This window comes from Plodia interpunctella, chromosome 14 (genome assembly GCF_027563975.2).
Source record: "Plodia interpunctella isolate USDA-ARS_2022_Savannah chromosome 14, ilPloInte3.2, whole genome shotgun sequence".
In the NCBI taxonomy this organism is placed as follows: Eukaryota; Metazoa; Arthropoda; class Insecta; order Lepidoptera; family Pyralidae; genus Plodia; species Plodia interpunctella.
In genome coordinates this window covers 6370583-6387776 of record NC_071307.1, presented here as the reverse complement: position 1 = coordinate 6387776, position 17194 = coordinate 6370583, and the positions used below count along the sequence as shown (strand labels likewise).

Genomic DNA, 17194 nt, shown 5'->3' with positions numbered 1-17194 from the left:
TGTAAAATTTTCAAGCCAGTAAACGGTCGAAAAGAAGCTCGGAACACTTTACACGTGAAGACTTATTAACTTCATACAGGTAAGATCTTCAGTCAAAATTAAGTTTATATCAGTTTATGACCACAGTTGCCCAAAATGCAGAACATGCAAATGCAGAACATTACCTGAAATAGTGTTATTATTTTCAGGATAATCCACTAAATCCTTCCTTTTTCCTTTAAACTCGCACCACGATTGCGTAGAAGGTATTTTTGGTCGTAAATTTGCAACATTATTGGAAAATTGACGCTTTTTACCTCCATTAGCAATGTTTGTGTACCTTGGTTATACCAGTAGCGCCATCTGCGCTGAGCTGTGGGTAATATGCCCTATTGATATTTCACCCTTGCAAGTGGACTTTCGATATTTTATATAACTATATTGTCTATTTTCTTAACTTTTATAAACGTCTTCTTTAATACCTACCTGATCTGATACTTTAAAATAATAATAAAAATAATTGTAAATATATAATTATCTGATTGTACTAATAAAATATACTTTAAAATGGTGAACGTATTGTTTTTAATAAAATTAATTTTATTTTTGGTATAGTAAAAGCAAACTAACTAAACTAACGACTTCGATTTTTTGTGACTCAATTAATTCATCAGGTTACATTCAAAAATTGATATTTTTCGGAAAGAATCGACTTCCCTAGCTTTTCTATTTCGGTAAGTAAGATGACTATTTTAGATACCGGTGACGTTCGGTTCGGTGCTTAGAGAATAATAGATCATGGTTCGGTGATCTGTCAATAGTGTTACCGCTTTAGCTATTTTGTCGCTAGATTTGGTTAGTATCTTAAGACTCAAACATGGATTTACGGAGTACCTACCATGGATTTAATAAGTACTTTGTACGGAGTACCTACTAATTCCATGGTACCTACTAATTCCATGGTTTCAAATTAAACTATAGATTTAGAAAGGTGTCCCGCGCGCAGAGTCACGTTTCAACAGCGATTTTCTAAAATCTTTAGTCTAAACAAGGTTTGGCAACAATCTCTTTTTCTTAAAAAATTAACCTGGCTTTATTAGCCTCTTTAATCAAATGTCGTGTAAGATCACTAATACACCTGCAATGTTTTACATCTATCTTTAATGAATATATGTCAAAAAAGTGGTCCCATCGAGTTGTAAGGAATAAATTGGATACCTAGGAACTCTCTGTTATAATTCTCCGTTAGGAATGGACCCTAAACCTATGGTTAGGAACTGTTCCGCTGTTGACTGTGGTAAACTCTTCTTGGTACTTGTTCTCACACTTTACCTGTGGGTAAATCAAGCGCGAACTCCTCAATGCCTATATCAAGCGCACATATTAAAAGACTTGGCTGTATGGGCTAGTACCCTTTGCCTCCTTAATAAAACGAGGGAATAAACCAAAAAAAAAATCAAGCGCACATCAATGTCAATGTCAAATTTTGTTGATTGAATTGAATTTGAGTGACAAAAAATAACATAGCCGGACCCGGAGCAATGTTATGAGAAAAATAAATACACTATAGGTGCAATACATTGGTTACCTACGTAGTACTTTTTTTTCTTTCAAGATTGTGATTTGTAAGCAAGCAATTTCGTGTTTTATACTTGTTAAAAACTACCAAACATGTTAAGAAATTTCATAAGATTCCGTATAATGCGTAATCAGTGTGGACGATTATGTGCAGTGTCTGCTCAGAGGTATTTTTTTGTTATTATGTATTATTCTTGTTATTTCCATGTCTTCATAAATACTTAATTAACTTTTTAATTTACAGACAAATTGGAGACAGATATTTTAGTGGGTTTCAAAAAGTTTGTAAAACAAATGTGAAAAATATTTCACCTCTTTTCAACAACTGCTTTTGCCGTACCATGTTCATACAAACACAAGATACGCCAAATCCAAATAGCTTGAAGTTCCTACCGGGAACCAAAGTATTGGAGCCTGGGCAGACTATGGATTTTCCAAATATAGGAGCAGCACAGTGCAGTCCGTTGGGTAAGTATCTACAACAATGAAACACAATTTTTTATGTATATACTTATTTCCCCCCTGTCGCAATTATTGTTTTGTATGAACATGATAAACTTTACTGTAGATTATTAGGTAGATTTTTTTAAAGTTTTCACCAATAGATAATGTGATTCCTTTTGGTGAATCCTGAGGTAGGTTTAAGTGTATAATTTATTATGATTTTAACCAATGAAGCTGAGGCAGGACTGCTAGTTCTAAATAAATGATTCTATTTTAATGAATTATGATGTGGAATGGACAGACTCCAGAAACCACATTATGTACTTGACCATATACTACTATTACTGATAAAATTTTATACTCAACTGATTTTTTGACACATTTCATTAGCTTTCTTAAAACACTTATTACAGTTCAGTTGTTTATGTTCCAGCAAAAATGCTGTTTCGAATTGATGGAGTAAAGGCCATATTTTTTGGGCCAGAGTTTGTAACAGTCACAAAACAGGATGATGATGTTGAGTGGAAATTTTTGAAGCCAGAAATTTTTGCAACCATTATGGATTTCTTTGCGAGTGGTCTACCAGTTGTGACAGATGCTAAACCATCGGGAGAAACACGTGTGTATTTCAAAGTTTAATATATATAGGTACTTTCATTTAAGTATAAGTATGAAAGTGAGTCCTCTGAGCCTAAGCCTGTACTGGGAATCGAACACATCCTGTGTTCAGTGGGTGAAAATTTGTACTTGTGATCACCCATATTTGTTGAGGTTCTAGTTGTGTTGGGCTTGTTTATGGTTGTGGCTCTCGGACCTGTTATACCAACTTAGTGCTTAGTATTGGCTGTTGAGTGTTGTTTATCATTTACATATTTTTCATTTCATACATTTATCCCATTTGATTATGTGATACTTATAGATACATGTTAATAGATATTATTAAATTAAATTTCAATGGCAATATGGCATAATTTGGCCTCTTGTAACATTTAACTTGTAACATGTAAAGGTTCATATCGTTGCTTAGAATTGACTAAAAATATATAAAAAATGTTCCCATGTAACCCAATATGGCTAGGTTATTGTGTCCTAGAAATTGTAAAAGCCAATTTCAATAACAATAATGGAATGAACAATACATTACAGAAATCAATGAAGATGATGATGAGATAGTGCAAATGATAAAGGAACTACTTGACACTCGCATTAGACCCACTGTTCAAGAGGATGGTGGGGATGTACTGTTTGTGGACTTTAAAGATGGAGTGTTAAGGCTCAAAATGCAAGGCTCTTGTTCTTCTTGCCCGAGTTCTATTGTGACCTTGAAGAATGGTGTAAGTTATTTTAAATCTTAGTCTTAAGTTTTTACTGAACATTTTGTAACCTAAATAAAACTTTGTTGATTTTATTCATGAATATTTTTCCAGGTCCAGAATATGATGCAGTTCTACATACCTGAAGTACTGGCTGTTGAACAAATTGATGATGAAGGCGAGAAACTCAGTGAGAAAATATTTAAGGAATTTGAGCAATTAAAAAACAAAGAAACAAAATCTGACTGAAAATATTTGAAACTGATTTGTAAGTAGGTTGATAGTGTATAGTATATATTATAGTTAGTATGCATATATTAATTTTGTAAAGAGTTTATCATATTATAGGGCTTGCTATGTACTTACATAGCTAATAATAAACAGAGTTTGTAATCTTTCTAGTTCTAAATCAAATAAAATTTTTTTCAGGCAAATAATTTTTTTTTTAGTTTCATCCAAAAATAGCATTACTGAACAATTGTTTCGTTACTCGATCGAAAAAGCTATAGTATTTAGTGCTATCGAATATTATAAAACATTATCGATAGTGTAAAATAATCGATGGTCTAACCTATCTCATAAGCTTTAGCTTCAACTATCGATGAGAAATAAAAATCGATCATCAGTCGGCATCACTATCAGAAATCAAGACCTAATTATATAGGTATGTAACATGTGAAAGTTTTAAATCAGTTCTTATTAAACTTTGTGATTGTTCACTGTCAATTTGACCATAACTATAATGTAATTATAGAGAAAAACAATAATAAATTACACTACCTCTTGAATCACTCTTATCTATTTTAAAAATCGCATCTAAATCCGTTCCGTAGTTTTAAAAATGTAGATCTTCAAAATTACGCAACGGACGCATACATAGGGACAGACAGCACGAAGCAACTTTGTTTTATAATATGTATTCATATAAATTGTTTACTTGATCAAGAATAGTTTGCTTTCTTACCAGCCTAATTTAAGTATCAATTTATTTAATTGATTTTTTTGGGTAGATTCTGTCATATTTATAATGACAATATTTTTTTTGGTTGCTTTGTAAACTCTAAAATCACTTTTTGGGTGCGAAATTTTTCAATTTATGAATTTTAGGGTACCTGTTCTGCATTAAAAAAAAATCTAGATGTCAAAAGTTCTTCATATTCTTATTTATTTATTTATTTATTATTTACTTTATATTTACTTATAAAATATAATGAGTAAAAAGAATAAAGTATCAATACTACTTCGAAAACTATTACTTATGTATTATCTTATTTATTTTTTTACAACATCGTATTTTACAATCTTACTAAATAAATGTACTATTAAATATCATAAAACAAGTGAATATAAAGATAGTACACATTTGAAAAGAAATTACAATGATTTTTTTTTTCTAGATCATTTTTTTTCTAAAAACAATAATGATATTGTACAAATGACACTGGCAATCAGCTCCCAACTGATAATATCCAACCTTTTAGAATATCAGTGTTACTATCAGAAATAAATTAGTAATTAATGTTGATGTAGAGTAATAGCCTACAATTATGCATACAATACTGTACAGTGGCAGTGTAAAATGAATACTTAAAATTATAATAAGAAAATACATTATAATAGGAAATGTGAAAAGTCGCAAATAACGCCTTCGATCGCTAGTGATGTTCCAAGTTGTATTACACTTGTTAGATTAGATGATACAATACAATACAAAAACGCTTTTTTGCACATAAAATTATATGCACAAAAGATCTTATCACACACTAGCTTTGTCCCGCCGCTTGTTCGCATGAATTTCTCTGCACAATCGGATCAGATACAATTTTTGTACAAACTTTTTCGCCATTATAGTCATTCGGAGGTTAATTTAAAAAAAATAGCCTATGTTTTAACGGGGGTAATTCTTTAGAACTTTGTGTTTGTTCTTTAAACTTTTTTCAGGCTGACTATAATAAAGAAGTTTCTAACCCATAATTTTTAAATGAATAAATGTGGCATTTGGTAGTATTATTAGTACTTACATATTTTTGAACTTGCTTTCATAGCACAGAAATCTTTGTATTTTATTATTTGAAGTATTTTATTATTTGTATTTTATTATTTTATTATTTGAATTGGATCCAAATAATAAAAATCAAATGCGAAAATTCGAAGACATTTTGTCAGAATTTATCTAAGTTTGTATAAAGTTTTTTTTTGACGGCGTTATTAAATCTATTATTATTTTACTGTCCTCAGCCGACTTGTTAACATTAAGTACAAAAGTTTTTGTATGAAAAATAAATATACAAAACTTTTTAACAATATATTTAGATTTAAATAAAAAAGTCACTTTTACCGTGAAACGGATAGAAATGAAATTTGTGTAATATATCACTTCCACAGGAGCTTATTTAAAATTATTTTTTTTTGCGCTCTCGTAACAATATGTGCATTAAATTTTACAAATAGATGATGAAGGCATCTGATGAAGAATTTTCATTCAAACATTTATCGATCAAATAATTTCACTTCGCATTACATTATATACAAATTTATATTAGTTAATCTATAGTATATGTCTGTTTAGGGGTTACACCGGCACACACAACAGGATGGGAATAGGAACCAGTCCATAAAGATGCCCATGCAATCATTGCTGGGGTCGTAAGCTAGTAGTCTGTGCCATTTGTACTTCTGTTCGCAACCGCAATCGCCTGAACATCGCCCTGTGGTTGTTTTACTGAAAAAAAGAAGGTTATTATTTAAAAGATCTAATAGATAAATGTGTTTTTTATTTTATTTCCAGAACTTCTTTTAAACAAAAGTCCACTGGAACGGATTGGAAGATTATATCATAGCTTCGATTATATCTTTCTTTGGAAGGTTAGGTACTAAGTGTTATAAAATAATTATCATGTGTATAGTCTGTATATAAATAGTGGAAAATAAACGAGGGTGCTGTGTCTTGTGCTCTTCGATGGCAACACTGGGTTTATCAACCAATTTGACCTTTCTATTGCAATGACAAAAAATTAAATCCGTTCAAAATGCGTTTTCCTACTTCTTAAATAATTCTGATGATCTTTTTCATCTGAGCTCAGTAGTGCAGTAGTTCGCGCGCTTGACCTGCTTTTGTGGTTAAGCCACTTTCGTAATGGTCGGTCATAGGATTGGTGGCCGTAGTTATTTTGAAATACCCACGTGCATATCTCCTGGTGTATGGCCTGCTCAAAATGCATGGTGTTGACGATTGCTCGCAGCTTTGTCGCAGAGTTCATCGCCCAGTACGGCGTTGTTATTGTGGTCTTGCTCTCACATGCGTCTACCCTGGAAATCAAGAGTTTAATTAATTGCGAAACTTTTTGAATTAAAAAAAAAAACAGTCAAATGTATTTGTTATATTGTTTTGGACTTTCATCGCAGCCAAGTCATCGTGTGCGTTACTCCAGCCAGAAAGTATCTCCTACAGAAATATGAATAGAACTTATAATTAGTGCCTAATCAGCTATGTATGTGCCCGGCATAAAACATTTGTGCTTGTTTTTGTCGTTTTTTTTTTTAAATGGAAAGAACTATTTCTGCTGGAGTAACGTTGTTCGAACGCACACCAAGTGATCGTATCAACGCCAGAGTTATACGTTTCTTGCCACAGTAACTTGTAACGTTACAACAACAGGGTATTCATACTGCCTCCCAATCAAACTATGTAGTACTAAATAGAGCACGTAGTAGTAAATTACAAAGCGAAGTCTCACCGATCAGTGCTATTCCCCGCACGGGCGTCCGGCGGTGTTGGCGCGTTGGTTTGCCGGACGTGACGAAAGAACGAGTCGCCGTGATGCAAATCAGGCGTGCCGGGCGCGCGCCGCACCCGGTTCCCGCCCGGCGTCGTGAATGTGCCGTACATCCTCTTTATCAGCGCCTTGTTCTCGTCTATGAATGACTCTATTTTGTCTCTGAAGGTCAAATTTGGATTTGGTAAGTACAACCTTAGACCAAGGAAAATATATGATAGATCTCAAATGGCTACAAAATGTAAAACATTATTTGACAATATGTTGTGTTAAACTCTGGGACCATTGGACCACCCAAGCGGGAATCACAAGCACCATTATCCTACTAATTATAATTGCAAAATTTGTCGTCAGAATCTACCGGCCGGATTTCGATGAAATTCTAACACGGTCAAGAATAGTCAACATAGACTAGCATTTACTTCCGGTATGGAATACATCGTGCTCCAGTGGAGGAAAACAGCCATGTCAGATGCCTTAAGGCACCTTGAATAAAAACTGACACCAGTTTAGCAATAACACACTCGATAAGAAAGAAACAACACCTAAGAATATACAAAATGCGATCGAAAGAAACTTACAAAGGATAAGCACTTCCAGCAGTGGGACAGTACAGCTGGTAGTTCCTCTTGACACAAGGGATGCCTCTGATGATCTGGCCCTGGAGCTCGTATCCCAGAGCCACCGACAGGGCTGTCCATAGTATCTAAAACATTTTGAATTTTATCTTTACAACTGTGTGGCAAGAGACCGGATCACGTTGGTCGTTGGTTCCATGGAAGCTGGGAAGGTGTCTAATTTGGGATGCTACGTGCGTGGACACTCGCTCCCACCCATCTGCAGTCCACCTCATTGTGGGCCGGCGCGGCTGCGGCTACTGCCGCGATTTTGAAGCGAAGAAAGTATGGTGACTTGGAGTCGAGCTACATTTTTGTGCCCTTTGCTGTTGAGACGATGGACCCATGGGGTCCTGAGGCAAAATTCTTTTTGTCTTATATGTCTGAGATTTCAGCCCGTCTCCGTGAGGTAATGGGCGATCCAAGGGCGGGCAGTTACTTTGCACAGAGGATTGCCATAGCGGTTCAGAGGGGATACCTTTTTGGATACCCTTCCAAGCGGCGACGAGCTGGAATCTCTTTATTATATTTATTTATTTATAATTATAAATTTTGTAAAAAAAAATGAAATTTTTTGGTATTATATACTGTATGGTTATCACATAATACAGGGTTAAGCCGCACACTAGCGCCACCATCACATTTCGATTAATAAATAGCGAAAACTAAAAAAATACCACATTACGCAAGATTACGCTACACTGGATAATTGATTTTATTAGAAAGTACGATACTTATAAGTTTCTATTGGACACAGTTGCCACAATTTACTAAAAAAAACAGAAAGTAATTTTTCAAAGGCCAACAAAAATTAAAACTAATGTATAGGTACACACCTTTTTTGTTTATCTGTGTAAAAATCTTGTTTTCTTTCATATACCTAAATATGAAAGAAGATGTTGTCCTCAGGCAAAAATGGAAATTGCATTGCAAAATCAGTGATTGTAAAGCTTCTTGTAAAATTGAAACTCTTATACCTATATACTAGTGTTTTGCCCAAAATATAACCATATTTGGACTGAGAAAACGGGTGAAGACATGCCTAATTATATCGATGAACTAAGATATAAGTGTGTTCTACACTAGCTTCTTATGTGGCTTTACCTGCTATTTCCAGATCGACTTAGTCGATACCATAATGTAAAAGCAAAGACTCACAGCCCGGTAATTTTTAACTTATAGAAATTGATGTATAAATATCACATATGCTCTTATAATATACAGCTATCTGTGTTTATATTTCAAGTCAAAAGTTATACGATGTATACGAAACCTTAGAATTCAAAGTTCTTTACTATCGCACACAAAGTCGCACAAAACTTAATTAGTGGCATTGAAAATAGCAGCCGATTTTAAAAGTTATCTTCGCATAGGTATTTTTATACAGTTCGGGAATTCGGGGCACCTACTATTAACTGGCAAAGGGTAATAAATTTGCGATTTTTTAAAAGATTCTCCAAGGTTTTAGGACTCATATAAGATGTAATAAAATGAACTCACGCAGTATCTTGACCAGAACAAATCCATATCCGTATTTGACCGTTTAATTAACACGTCCAGCCTCCGTACTCCGCGATAATTAACTGAATACAAAACAAATGCCACCAAAAAAAACACGTTACGCTCAGCGGATTAGACGGCATGCTTAGTACTTATTAGCCATCCTGAGATTTTTCTCGTTATTTCGTCAATATACGTATTTGAGGTATCTTCAACTTGTACTGACAATATATATTTAATAACTAGCTTTTGCCCGCGGCTTCGCCCGCGTGAATTTCATAGCAAAATCTCAGTAATTTTTTTATCGCGTACTCTCTAAGACTGGTAAACATATATTATTCAAATTCGCATTTTTTCTCATCTTTAGTTCAATTTTCTGTTTCCCGCTGCGTGTCTCATCCCACAAACTTGTCCAATCCCGCGCCCTGCTATGTAATGTAAAGTAGATATCCCGTACCGTTTCCTACATTTTGTGCCATCATGTTTTTTGCAATGTGTTCCGTCCTGTTTCCCACTACTTGTCTCTTTCCCATTACCCGCTCCTACTCCCACTGTCGCTTTCTGCAACGCGTGCCGTCCTATTTTCCATGACGTTTTACGTCCTGGTTTTTTATTAACCACAAACGTAAATTAAACATTTTTTGTATTTATTATTACTGTTATTTACTACAAAAAGTAAGTGTGCTAATTTTCAGCTTTTTATCTTGAAAATTGTATTAAGTCCCACCCCCCTTATGAAGGTGTTGAGGGTTAATTTTCAGAAAAATCTGAAACACGTATTCAAACACATTCTTCGTTGTAAACAACCAAAATCCAAATTTTCAAATCACTAACTTCAACGGTGTAGAACTTTCATATATACATCTTTTCACCCCTTTCACCCCCTTCGGAGTAGATTTTCAAAAAATCCTCTCTTAGTGCTCACCTACACTGACCTACATGCCAAATTTCATCTTCCCGCCCAGCAGTTTCGGGTGTATGTTGTCTGTCTGTCATTCAGTCAGTCACTAAGTAACGAAAGAGTTTTATACTGATAGATACATACTGCGCCCATTATATCTATATCAGACTTTAATAGATAAAAACAATTTGTTTATATTCTGTTTACAGCTTTCTGCAAAATTTTAATGTAAATTGGCTCCGTGGATTGTTATTTTAATTTTCCTACAGGACCCCCCTCATTTTCCGGGATGTAATGTCTATAGAATGTTAACCCGGGATTCCGAAGAAATTTGTTTTTCAATTTTCCTATGGGAACCTGACCATTTACCGGGATGAAATGTATCTAATTTTCCTACAGGACCCTCCTCGTTTTCCGGGATGTAATGTCTATAAGATGTTAACCCGGGATTCCGAGGCATTTTTGATTCATAATTGGTTTTTCAATTATCCTACGGGAACCTGATCACTTACCGGGATGAAATGTATCTAAGATGTTAACCCGGTATATAAGGTACCTACATACCAAATTTCAAGCAAATTGGTCCAGTAGATTTCGTGTGATGCGAGTTCAGACAGACAGACAGACAAAAATTTCCAAAACTATATTTTCGTTATCTATATCAGTAACTAAGTATATTCCATGAAGAATTAAAAAAATATATCCAATGTACAAATTTGGCCTTTGTTCAATTTTATTATATGTATTGATGATAATTTGTCAGAAGTCAACTTTACATACTATTTTTAAAAATATGCCGTAGTTTCTAGTTGAATACCTACCTAGTTGAACGCCTGAAAATCTACCTGAATTGAAACAATAACTACTTATTAAAATATAGGAACCAGGTTTTTGAAACACATAAGTAAGTACTTAATATTATTTTTAAAACCTATTAAATACAGAATAGCACCAATTTGTTTCTATATTAAGTACAGTCAATTCTGTATCGATAAACTCAAAAACTGTAAATCATTGAATACAGCTTTAAACAATGGTCTGATAAATAAGCACTAGCTAGCATGAGTTATTATAATTTAAAATTCTGCAACCATAGGCTTTGAATTTATTCACATGTAAAAGCATTTCTTCGTAATATCAATGAATTTGTTATTTGCGCGTTTAAATAATAGTGAAGAGTTTAGCATTGCATCGCGAATAATACGTACTTACGAGTAGTTACTTATTCGTTGTGATTCTAAGAACACTACTAAAATAGTATTCGCACAGAATACTGAGATTTCCTATCAACATATTTGCATTCAAAGTCGATCTTTGTCATAATATATCATGTTCAAAATACAAAACTTTTGATACGATGGTTATTAAGATGATTTATGGCACTAATTGCGCAATTTATAAAATGTAAACTGGATCGCGTCATTAGTTTGGCAAGAGCTTGTTTAGCAATTCAAAACTTTGTATTATATTAGAATACAAGTGTGTCAATAACCTTGCAAGGTATGAAATAAATTTGCATATATTTTGACGAGAAAGAGTACGTGATGGCTACGGCGGTTTCGAGTGGCGTCTTCTGGCGCTTAAATGTCGACTGGAATGATTTATTACGGACTTCGAACCTATAGCTAGCTCGCATTTAGAATTTGCAATTGTAAAAATCATGCGCAATGTAATCATATATTTTTTTATGTTGGTTATTTAGTTTTATGTGCACCGCAATGGTTGTTTTAAGGCCAAGAGGAATCATTAAAACTAATAAAAAAATATCTAATTAATTGGATTCTTTGCCAACCAATTAAATGTTATCTTGAGATAAGTCTGACGATTAGCTACCGCGTTTACATTTTGGTGGTGTTCACATACAATTACAAAAATATTATTTAATAAATCTTTCTGTGTAGATACAATTTTTTATTCTAGAACAATGTAAATTGTGATAAAATAAACTCTTTATCATTTTTTCACGCTAACACTGCATTAAAAAAAATATTTTTAAGGGTTAACCTGCATATCGAAGCACATATGATAACACAAACTGGGACATAGCTAGTTGCTCACACACTATTATACTACTCGCCCCACTCGAGCAGTGTGAAACAGCCTTTATTAATTGCGTTGACATTGACGTCTTCAATCATACAAACTTTATGATGCGCACATTAACATTATTTTAAGCTATTAATATTGTAATATGCAGATGAACATGACTCGAATTTATTTTTACTAGCGATTAATTAATCGAGATACAACCTGATTGATAACGCACAATTCTCATTTACATAATTATTAAATTTAAAATTATTTGAAAAAAATTAATAGAAAATTGTAGAATATTTTATACTGAATATATTTATATAATGACTCTCTCATCTAAACATTTTCATGTTTCTTCCTAAGTTACAGAAGGTTGGAGCCCAGAAACTGGCTTCCCATTTTTAATCATCCAATCTGCACGATATTTTAATTTATCGAACTTCCTAAGCGAAATTTTGATTTGTCTACAAGTAGGTATTTGTTTGGGATTATACAGGTGTTATCTTTCGTTAATGCATGGAAACTTAAATTTGTTACATTATATGTAAATAATTTAAAAATGAATGTTACAGTCTTTTACATCTCATGATAGTTATTAAAATTTTAGTCTTTGTTAGAAAATTTGTAATTTTATATTCAACCCACGGCATTGCAAAAATTCACTGTAACGTACAAGGCAAATTCGCCATTATTAGCATACATTAGAATTGTAAATAGAATTCATAATATTTGACATTTCCGCGTGACTCATGGAGACAATGAGTTCGTTTACTTCGAATTTGGAAATCCATAATAATATGGCCTGGACAGGTTATTAACAGCTGCTTATTTCGTACTATGGCAAATTATATGGGCTCCTAGCAACATAGTAATTAAACTAGTATAATTTGTTAATTTACTTGCTCATTCAAAAGTTTTGTTTCAACCAATACTATTTTAACTACATAAGTGTTGAATTTTTAAACGAAAATATATGTAAATGTTCATAGTACCATTCCTCAAAAAACTTATACTACTACAAAGTGCAGGTGAGGGAATCATAAACTACCTAGGGTCCAGACAGAATAACTTACGAATTGTTCTGGTCACGTACCGTGGTTTATCAGAGCTTCGAGTCCATATGTGTGACTCTGGCAGTAAGGGCTGCGAATAATTTAAAGCTTTAAAAAAAAATGAAGAAAGCCTGGCTCGCTTTTCTTGGAGTCCCATATCCAAATGGTAAAAGGAACTCTGTTAATATACAATGTAATAATATGTCTGTTTTTTGTTCGTCGATCATGGCGGACGGTATACATCGCTGGTTTTTCATTGCGGTAAATAAAAGCACTCACACAAACTACACAACGTTCATGCATTCGCGTCGGAATCTGTCCAAGTTCGGGATAGTGTGGGGCCGGCATTAGAGAGCTCTATTTCTGGAACCATCATTGTACGAACATAAAAAAGAGAAGCGTTTTTCTGAACTGCGACAACGCTTTAACTTTCGTGTGCTTGTTCGATAAATTATATATATTTTTCATCCTCACAGTGTCAACCCTAAGATTAGCTTACGCTTACGTGCGTACATTTCCTGCCAGCCTACGCTGTGGCAATTCTAAACAGAACTTCAATGTTTCATATCATGACTATTTGTAATATTTCTACGTCAGTAATTTTCTTTCCCATTTTCAAACTTACACCTTCATAAACATGTTTATTTGAGTGTTAAGTAGGTGTAAACCAACAACGTTTTGTCGTAATTATCCCATCCCTTATATGCAACAAACGTCTTTATACCCTAAGGTATAAAAACGTTTGTCGAGTAATAAGTGCGAGTAATAAGTATATATTTTCTATCTTTAGGCCAGCAAAACGTCCACCGTGTACTCAAACAATGTTAACATTACGTTTATTGACTGTGCCGTTCTGGCGGAGGTTTCAAAATGCAATTAACACCTTAACGCATGCGCAAACAAACCGACTAGACTGTATGTAAAATGAACGCCTGGACCTCGGACAACATACGACTTTATCTACAAGTTGTCACTTCAATACAAATACAGTCAGATACTTTATTTGTTTAGGACGTTTTCGAAATTGTATATTGCGTTGTTGAGAAGAAAAAGTAGAAAACTGGATCCTTGGCTCGGACGCTCTATAGCTGAAGGAACCAGGAGATCGCACAGATGAGAGAAAGAGAGAGAGTTTTAGTATAATCAAAACTAGAAGTTTCCCAGAGATTGTAGATGTAGAAAGCAAAGGGTAGATGTTTTTTTGTCTGGTTACACGGCACACTGAGATTTGATATTTTCATTGTCAATTTTTTTTCGATTTAGATAATCATCCTAGAAATCTTTCCACATTATAAAAGAAGTCCCCCCTGTCGCGTGTGTCTGGCTGTGTGGACGCGATAAATTCAATTACTACCGGACGGATTTTTGTACGGTTTTCACCAATGATTTATTATGGTAAATTACCCCAGCGGAGCCGGATGAGTCGCTAGTTTACTAATAAGTTTAATAAAATTTAACTGTCTGCCTTATTAAAAGTAAGTAACAAAAGTTAATTGTAATTCAATGGTATTTAGGTAATTATAATCACAAACTTTAATATAAATAACTAAGTACCTATATTTTTGACAGGTCTTTAATCAAAAAAATATTGCAAGTTGACCTATCATACAGTTTTATGTATGTATCTATAAATAAGTCATGTATCATCTGTAGATGATGTGTTTAATTCTGTCCAAATGGTGATTTGTATTCTACTGAGACTCATTGAAAATCGGTAACTTTGATTTCAAGGGAAATAGAAAAGTGTAAATTATAATTTGAATGTTTGATGGAAGGTTGTTAAATCTTCTGAGACATAATTTTCAATTATTAATTTATTATGTAAATAAACTGTCTTAATATGTCTGTGTATGATTTTTCAGTAATATAAATTTTAAATAGACTTTAGGAAATTATGTACTATCGTTGTTAATAAATATTTTATTTTAATTTTTTTTTTCAACTAATATTTCCTTTATCTTCAACAAAATTCACTCGTAAGAAAAGAACGGAGTGTGTCTACAAATAATGTGGACAGACTAAATAGCAATTATGTGCTATTTGTAGACAATTTTAAAGTATTTATTAACGAGATCTAAGCAATGCAAGCCGTACAAAGTAAATAAAGGCATAAACATTATACTGACCGCGCACACATAACTTGAGCGAGTTAACCACGTAACTTAAATACTTGCTGCGGATAACTTAAACTTGCCATGACATAGCCGAGTACGATGGATCTCAAGATTTAAAAAAAAAAACATTTATTCAGTAAAATACACACATTAACATTACCGAACCGCAAAAACCTCGCAAGGTTTATCGTGTTCGGTGCTTTCATAATTATCGTGTTCGGTGCTTTCAATAATATACTTAGTTAAACATCTAAAAATTGTGTTATTTTTTGGAATTTTAGATTTTAGGTTTGGGTTGAATTTAAGATAGTAGAAGTAACTAGTAGTACTACTATTAAGTAACATGTCACATATGATAACTAACCCTCCTATACCTACGTGAGGCAACATGTTTAAGCAGCCGACGTGACCAACGATGTCTCGGTGAATAAATAGACATTGCTTGCTTAACCCAACTTCATAATTTGCGCAAAACACTGAGTTAGGCCTCAAAATTAATCTACTTACTTGTATCACATTTGGACATTATTTAATTGTGAGTAATCAATCCAATCTTCTTGAAATTTTACAATACATTTAAGTAGTTTGAGATACGCGAACCATCCTTTATCCAAGAAAAATATTCCTGCTCCTGTGGGAAATTCACGCGGGCGAAGCGTCGGGCAAATTATAGTGTGATCATAAATTCATACGGATGGAATAGATTGGATACTTAGAATGCAACTTGCGCATAGCTGAGCTGAGCCCCAAGGCTTGTGATCTCTGTACCATCACATACAATATATAGCGAGACAAAGAATTTTGAGAACATCTTTGCATACATTGATTTTTAATGTTCGTCCGTGACCTGTGACTGCATTAAGAATCAGACACGTGTTATTGATTTATCATTTGTGATGAATGATCTTTATTGCGTTAAACAGAAGCAATGAACTTGAGTAATGTACCCTTTGCTGAGCACGGGATGAACCACAGATGCCTCGCCACAGATAACCATAAGAACCAGGCTATTATACGTAAGACAATGTGTCTAAATTTAGCTTCGTATTCATTTATTTGACATAAAACACGGTAGGAAACGGTGTCGCAGTAAATTAAAGCCAGAATACATGTCCTGCATCTAAATAGCACAAATAACTAAATAGTGAAATATAAGCTGTAATGGCTGAGTCTGAAACGGTTCTCCGACTATTGCTTCGTCTACGAACGTTTCGTCGACAATGTTTAAACATCGGGCGTTTGAACGACAAAACCCTTCATCTACGAACGATTCGCCGATAGAATGTATCCTTTATTCTTAATGACTCACAGGTATTTGGTAGAAGGTGCCGTTGGCGACTGTGGGGTACGAAGTCAGCGGGACCACCGGGACGGTTCCGTTGCGGAGCAGGATTGGACCCTGGAGCGGCGTGATGGCGGGAGACTCTGCGTCCGAACCTGGAGGCAAACGGTAGTCGTTAATAGTACCTAGTAGAGATTTTATCATATTGCTACTTCTTACATGTTTAAGCATCGACATTTATTTGTGCTCGCAAAATCTAACGAACGGATTTAAAGAAGTTTGACACACTTTAATTAAATTATTTATTTAACATATATCAGATATACATATATCGGCCTAGTAGAATGAAACATATAACATTAAGTTTTTTATATACATAGAAGTTTCTAAGGGTAACGATCCATGGGATGAAACTAATGTTAATAAAATGTAAAAATCATAGTAGAAAAAATGTTAATTGCAATGCTTAACCGTTTGTGTATTTAGTACTTGGTAAAATTAATGTTACTACTGTAAATGAAGATGTCTTTTTAAAATTCATAGATACTGTAAAAGCAAATTATGCAGATGTTACATAATACAATACAGCGGGTTATGCTTTATC

The 17194-nt window shown here is 33.8% G+C and overlaps 2 protein-coding genes across 5 annotated transcripts in view; one reads left to right on the top strand and one right to left on the bottom strand.

The window, feature by feature from the left end:
- Positions 1-1467: 1467 nt before the first annotated feature.
- Positions 1468-4259, top strand: LOC128675303 (NFU1 iron-sulfur cluster scaffold homolog, mitochondrial-like). 2 transcript variants are annotated; one of them, XM_053754615.1, is made up of 6 exons: positions 1471-1724; positions 1802-2025; positions 2435-2620; positions 3148-3335; positions 3429-3582; positions 3744-4259. In XM_053754615.1, exons 1-5 carry the CDS (start codon positions 1651-1653, stop codon positions 3561-3563), a joined length of 807 nt encoding a protein of 268 aa, XP_053610590.1. In that variant the 5' UTR covers positions 1471-1650; the 3' UTR covers positions 3564-3582; positions 3744-4259. The 2 variants fall into 2 exon arrangements, with proteins under 2 accessions (XP_053610589.1, XP_053610590.1); XM_053754614.2 differs by having other exon boundaries at positions 1468-1724; positions 3429-4259.
- A 229-nt stretch (positions 4260-4488) lies between these two features.
- spz3 (spatzle 3) overlaps positions 4489-17194 on the bottom strand; it is a 30882-nt gene continuing 18176 nt past the window's right edge. For all 3 annotated transcript variants that reach the window (XM_053754611.2, XM_053754612.2, XM_053754613.2), the window contains exons 3-7: positions 16618-16745; positions 7672-7796; positions 7052-7252; positions 6498-6623; positions 4489-6036 (exon numbers count right to left, since the gene is read on the bottom strand). In XM_053754611.2, the coding sequence (XP_053610586.1) occupies positions 5880-6036; positions 6498-6623; positions 7052-7252; positions 7672-7796; positions 16618-16745 (737 nt within the window). In that variant the 3' untranslated portion in view covers positions 4489-5879. The remainder of the gene's footprint in view (positions 6037-6497; positions 6624-7051; positions 7253-7671; positions 7797-16617; positions 16746-17194) is intronic.

Bases quoted from the DNA above. Each gene is read 5' to 3' on its own strand.
- LOC128675303 (XM_053754614.2), top strand. From the start codon at position 1,651: ATGTTAAGAAATTTCATAAGATTCCGTATAATGCGTAATCAGTGTGGA. The intron at 2,621-3,147 runs GTGTGTATTTCA...AATACATTACAG, and splicing joins TAAACCATCGGGAGAAACAC to AAATCAATGAAGATGATGAT. The intron at 3,336-3,428 runs GTAAGTTATTTT...ATATTTTTCCAG, and splicing joins TTGTGACCTTGAAGAATGGT to GTCCAGAATATGATGCAGTT.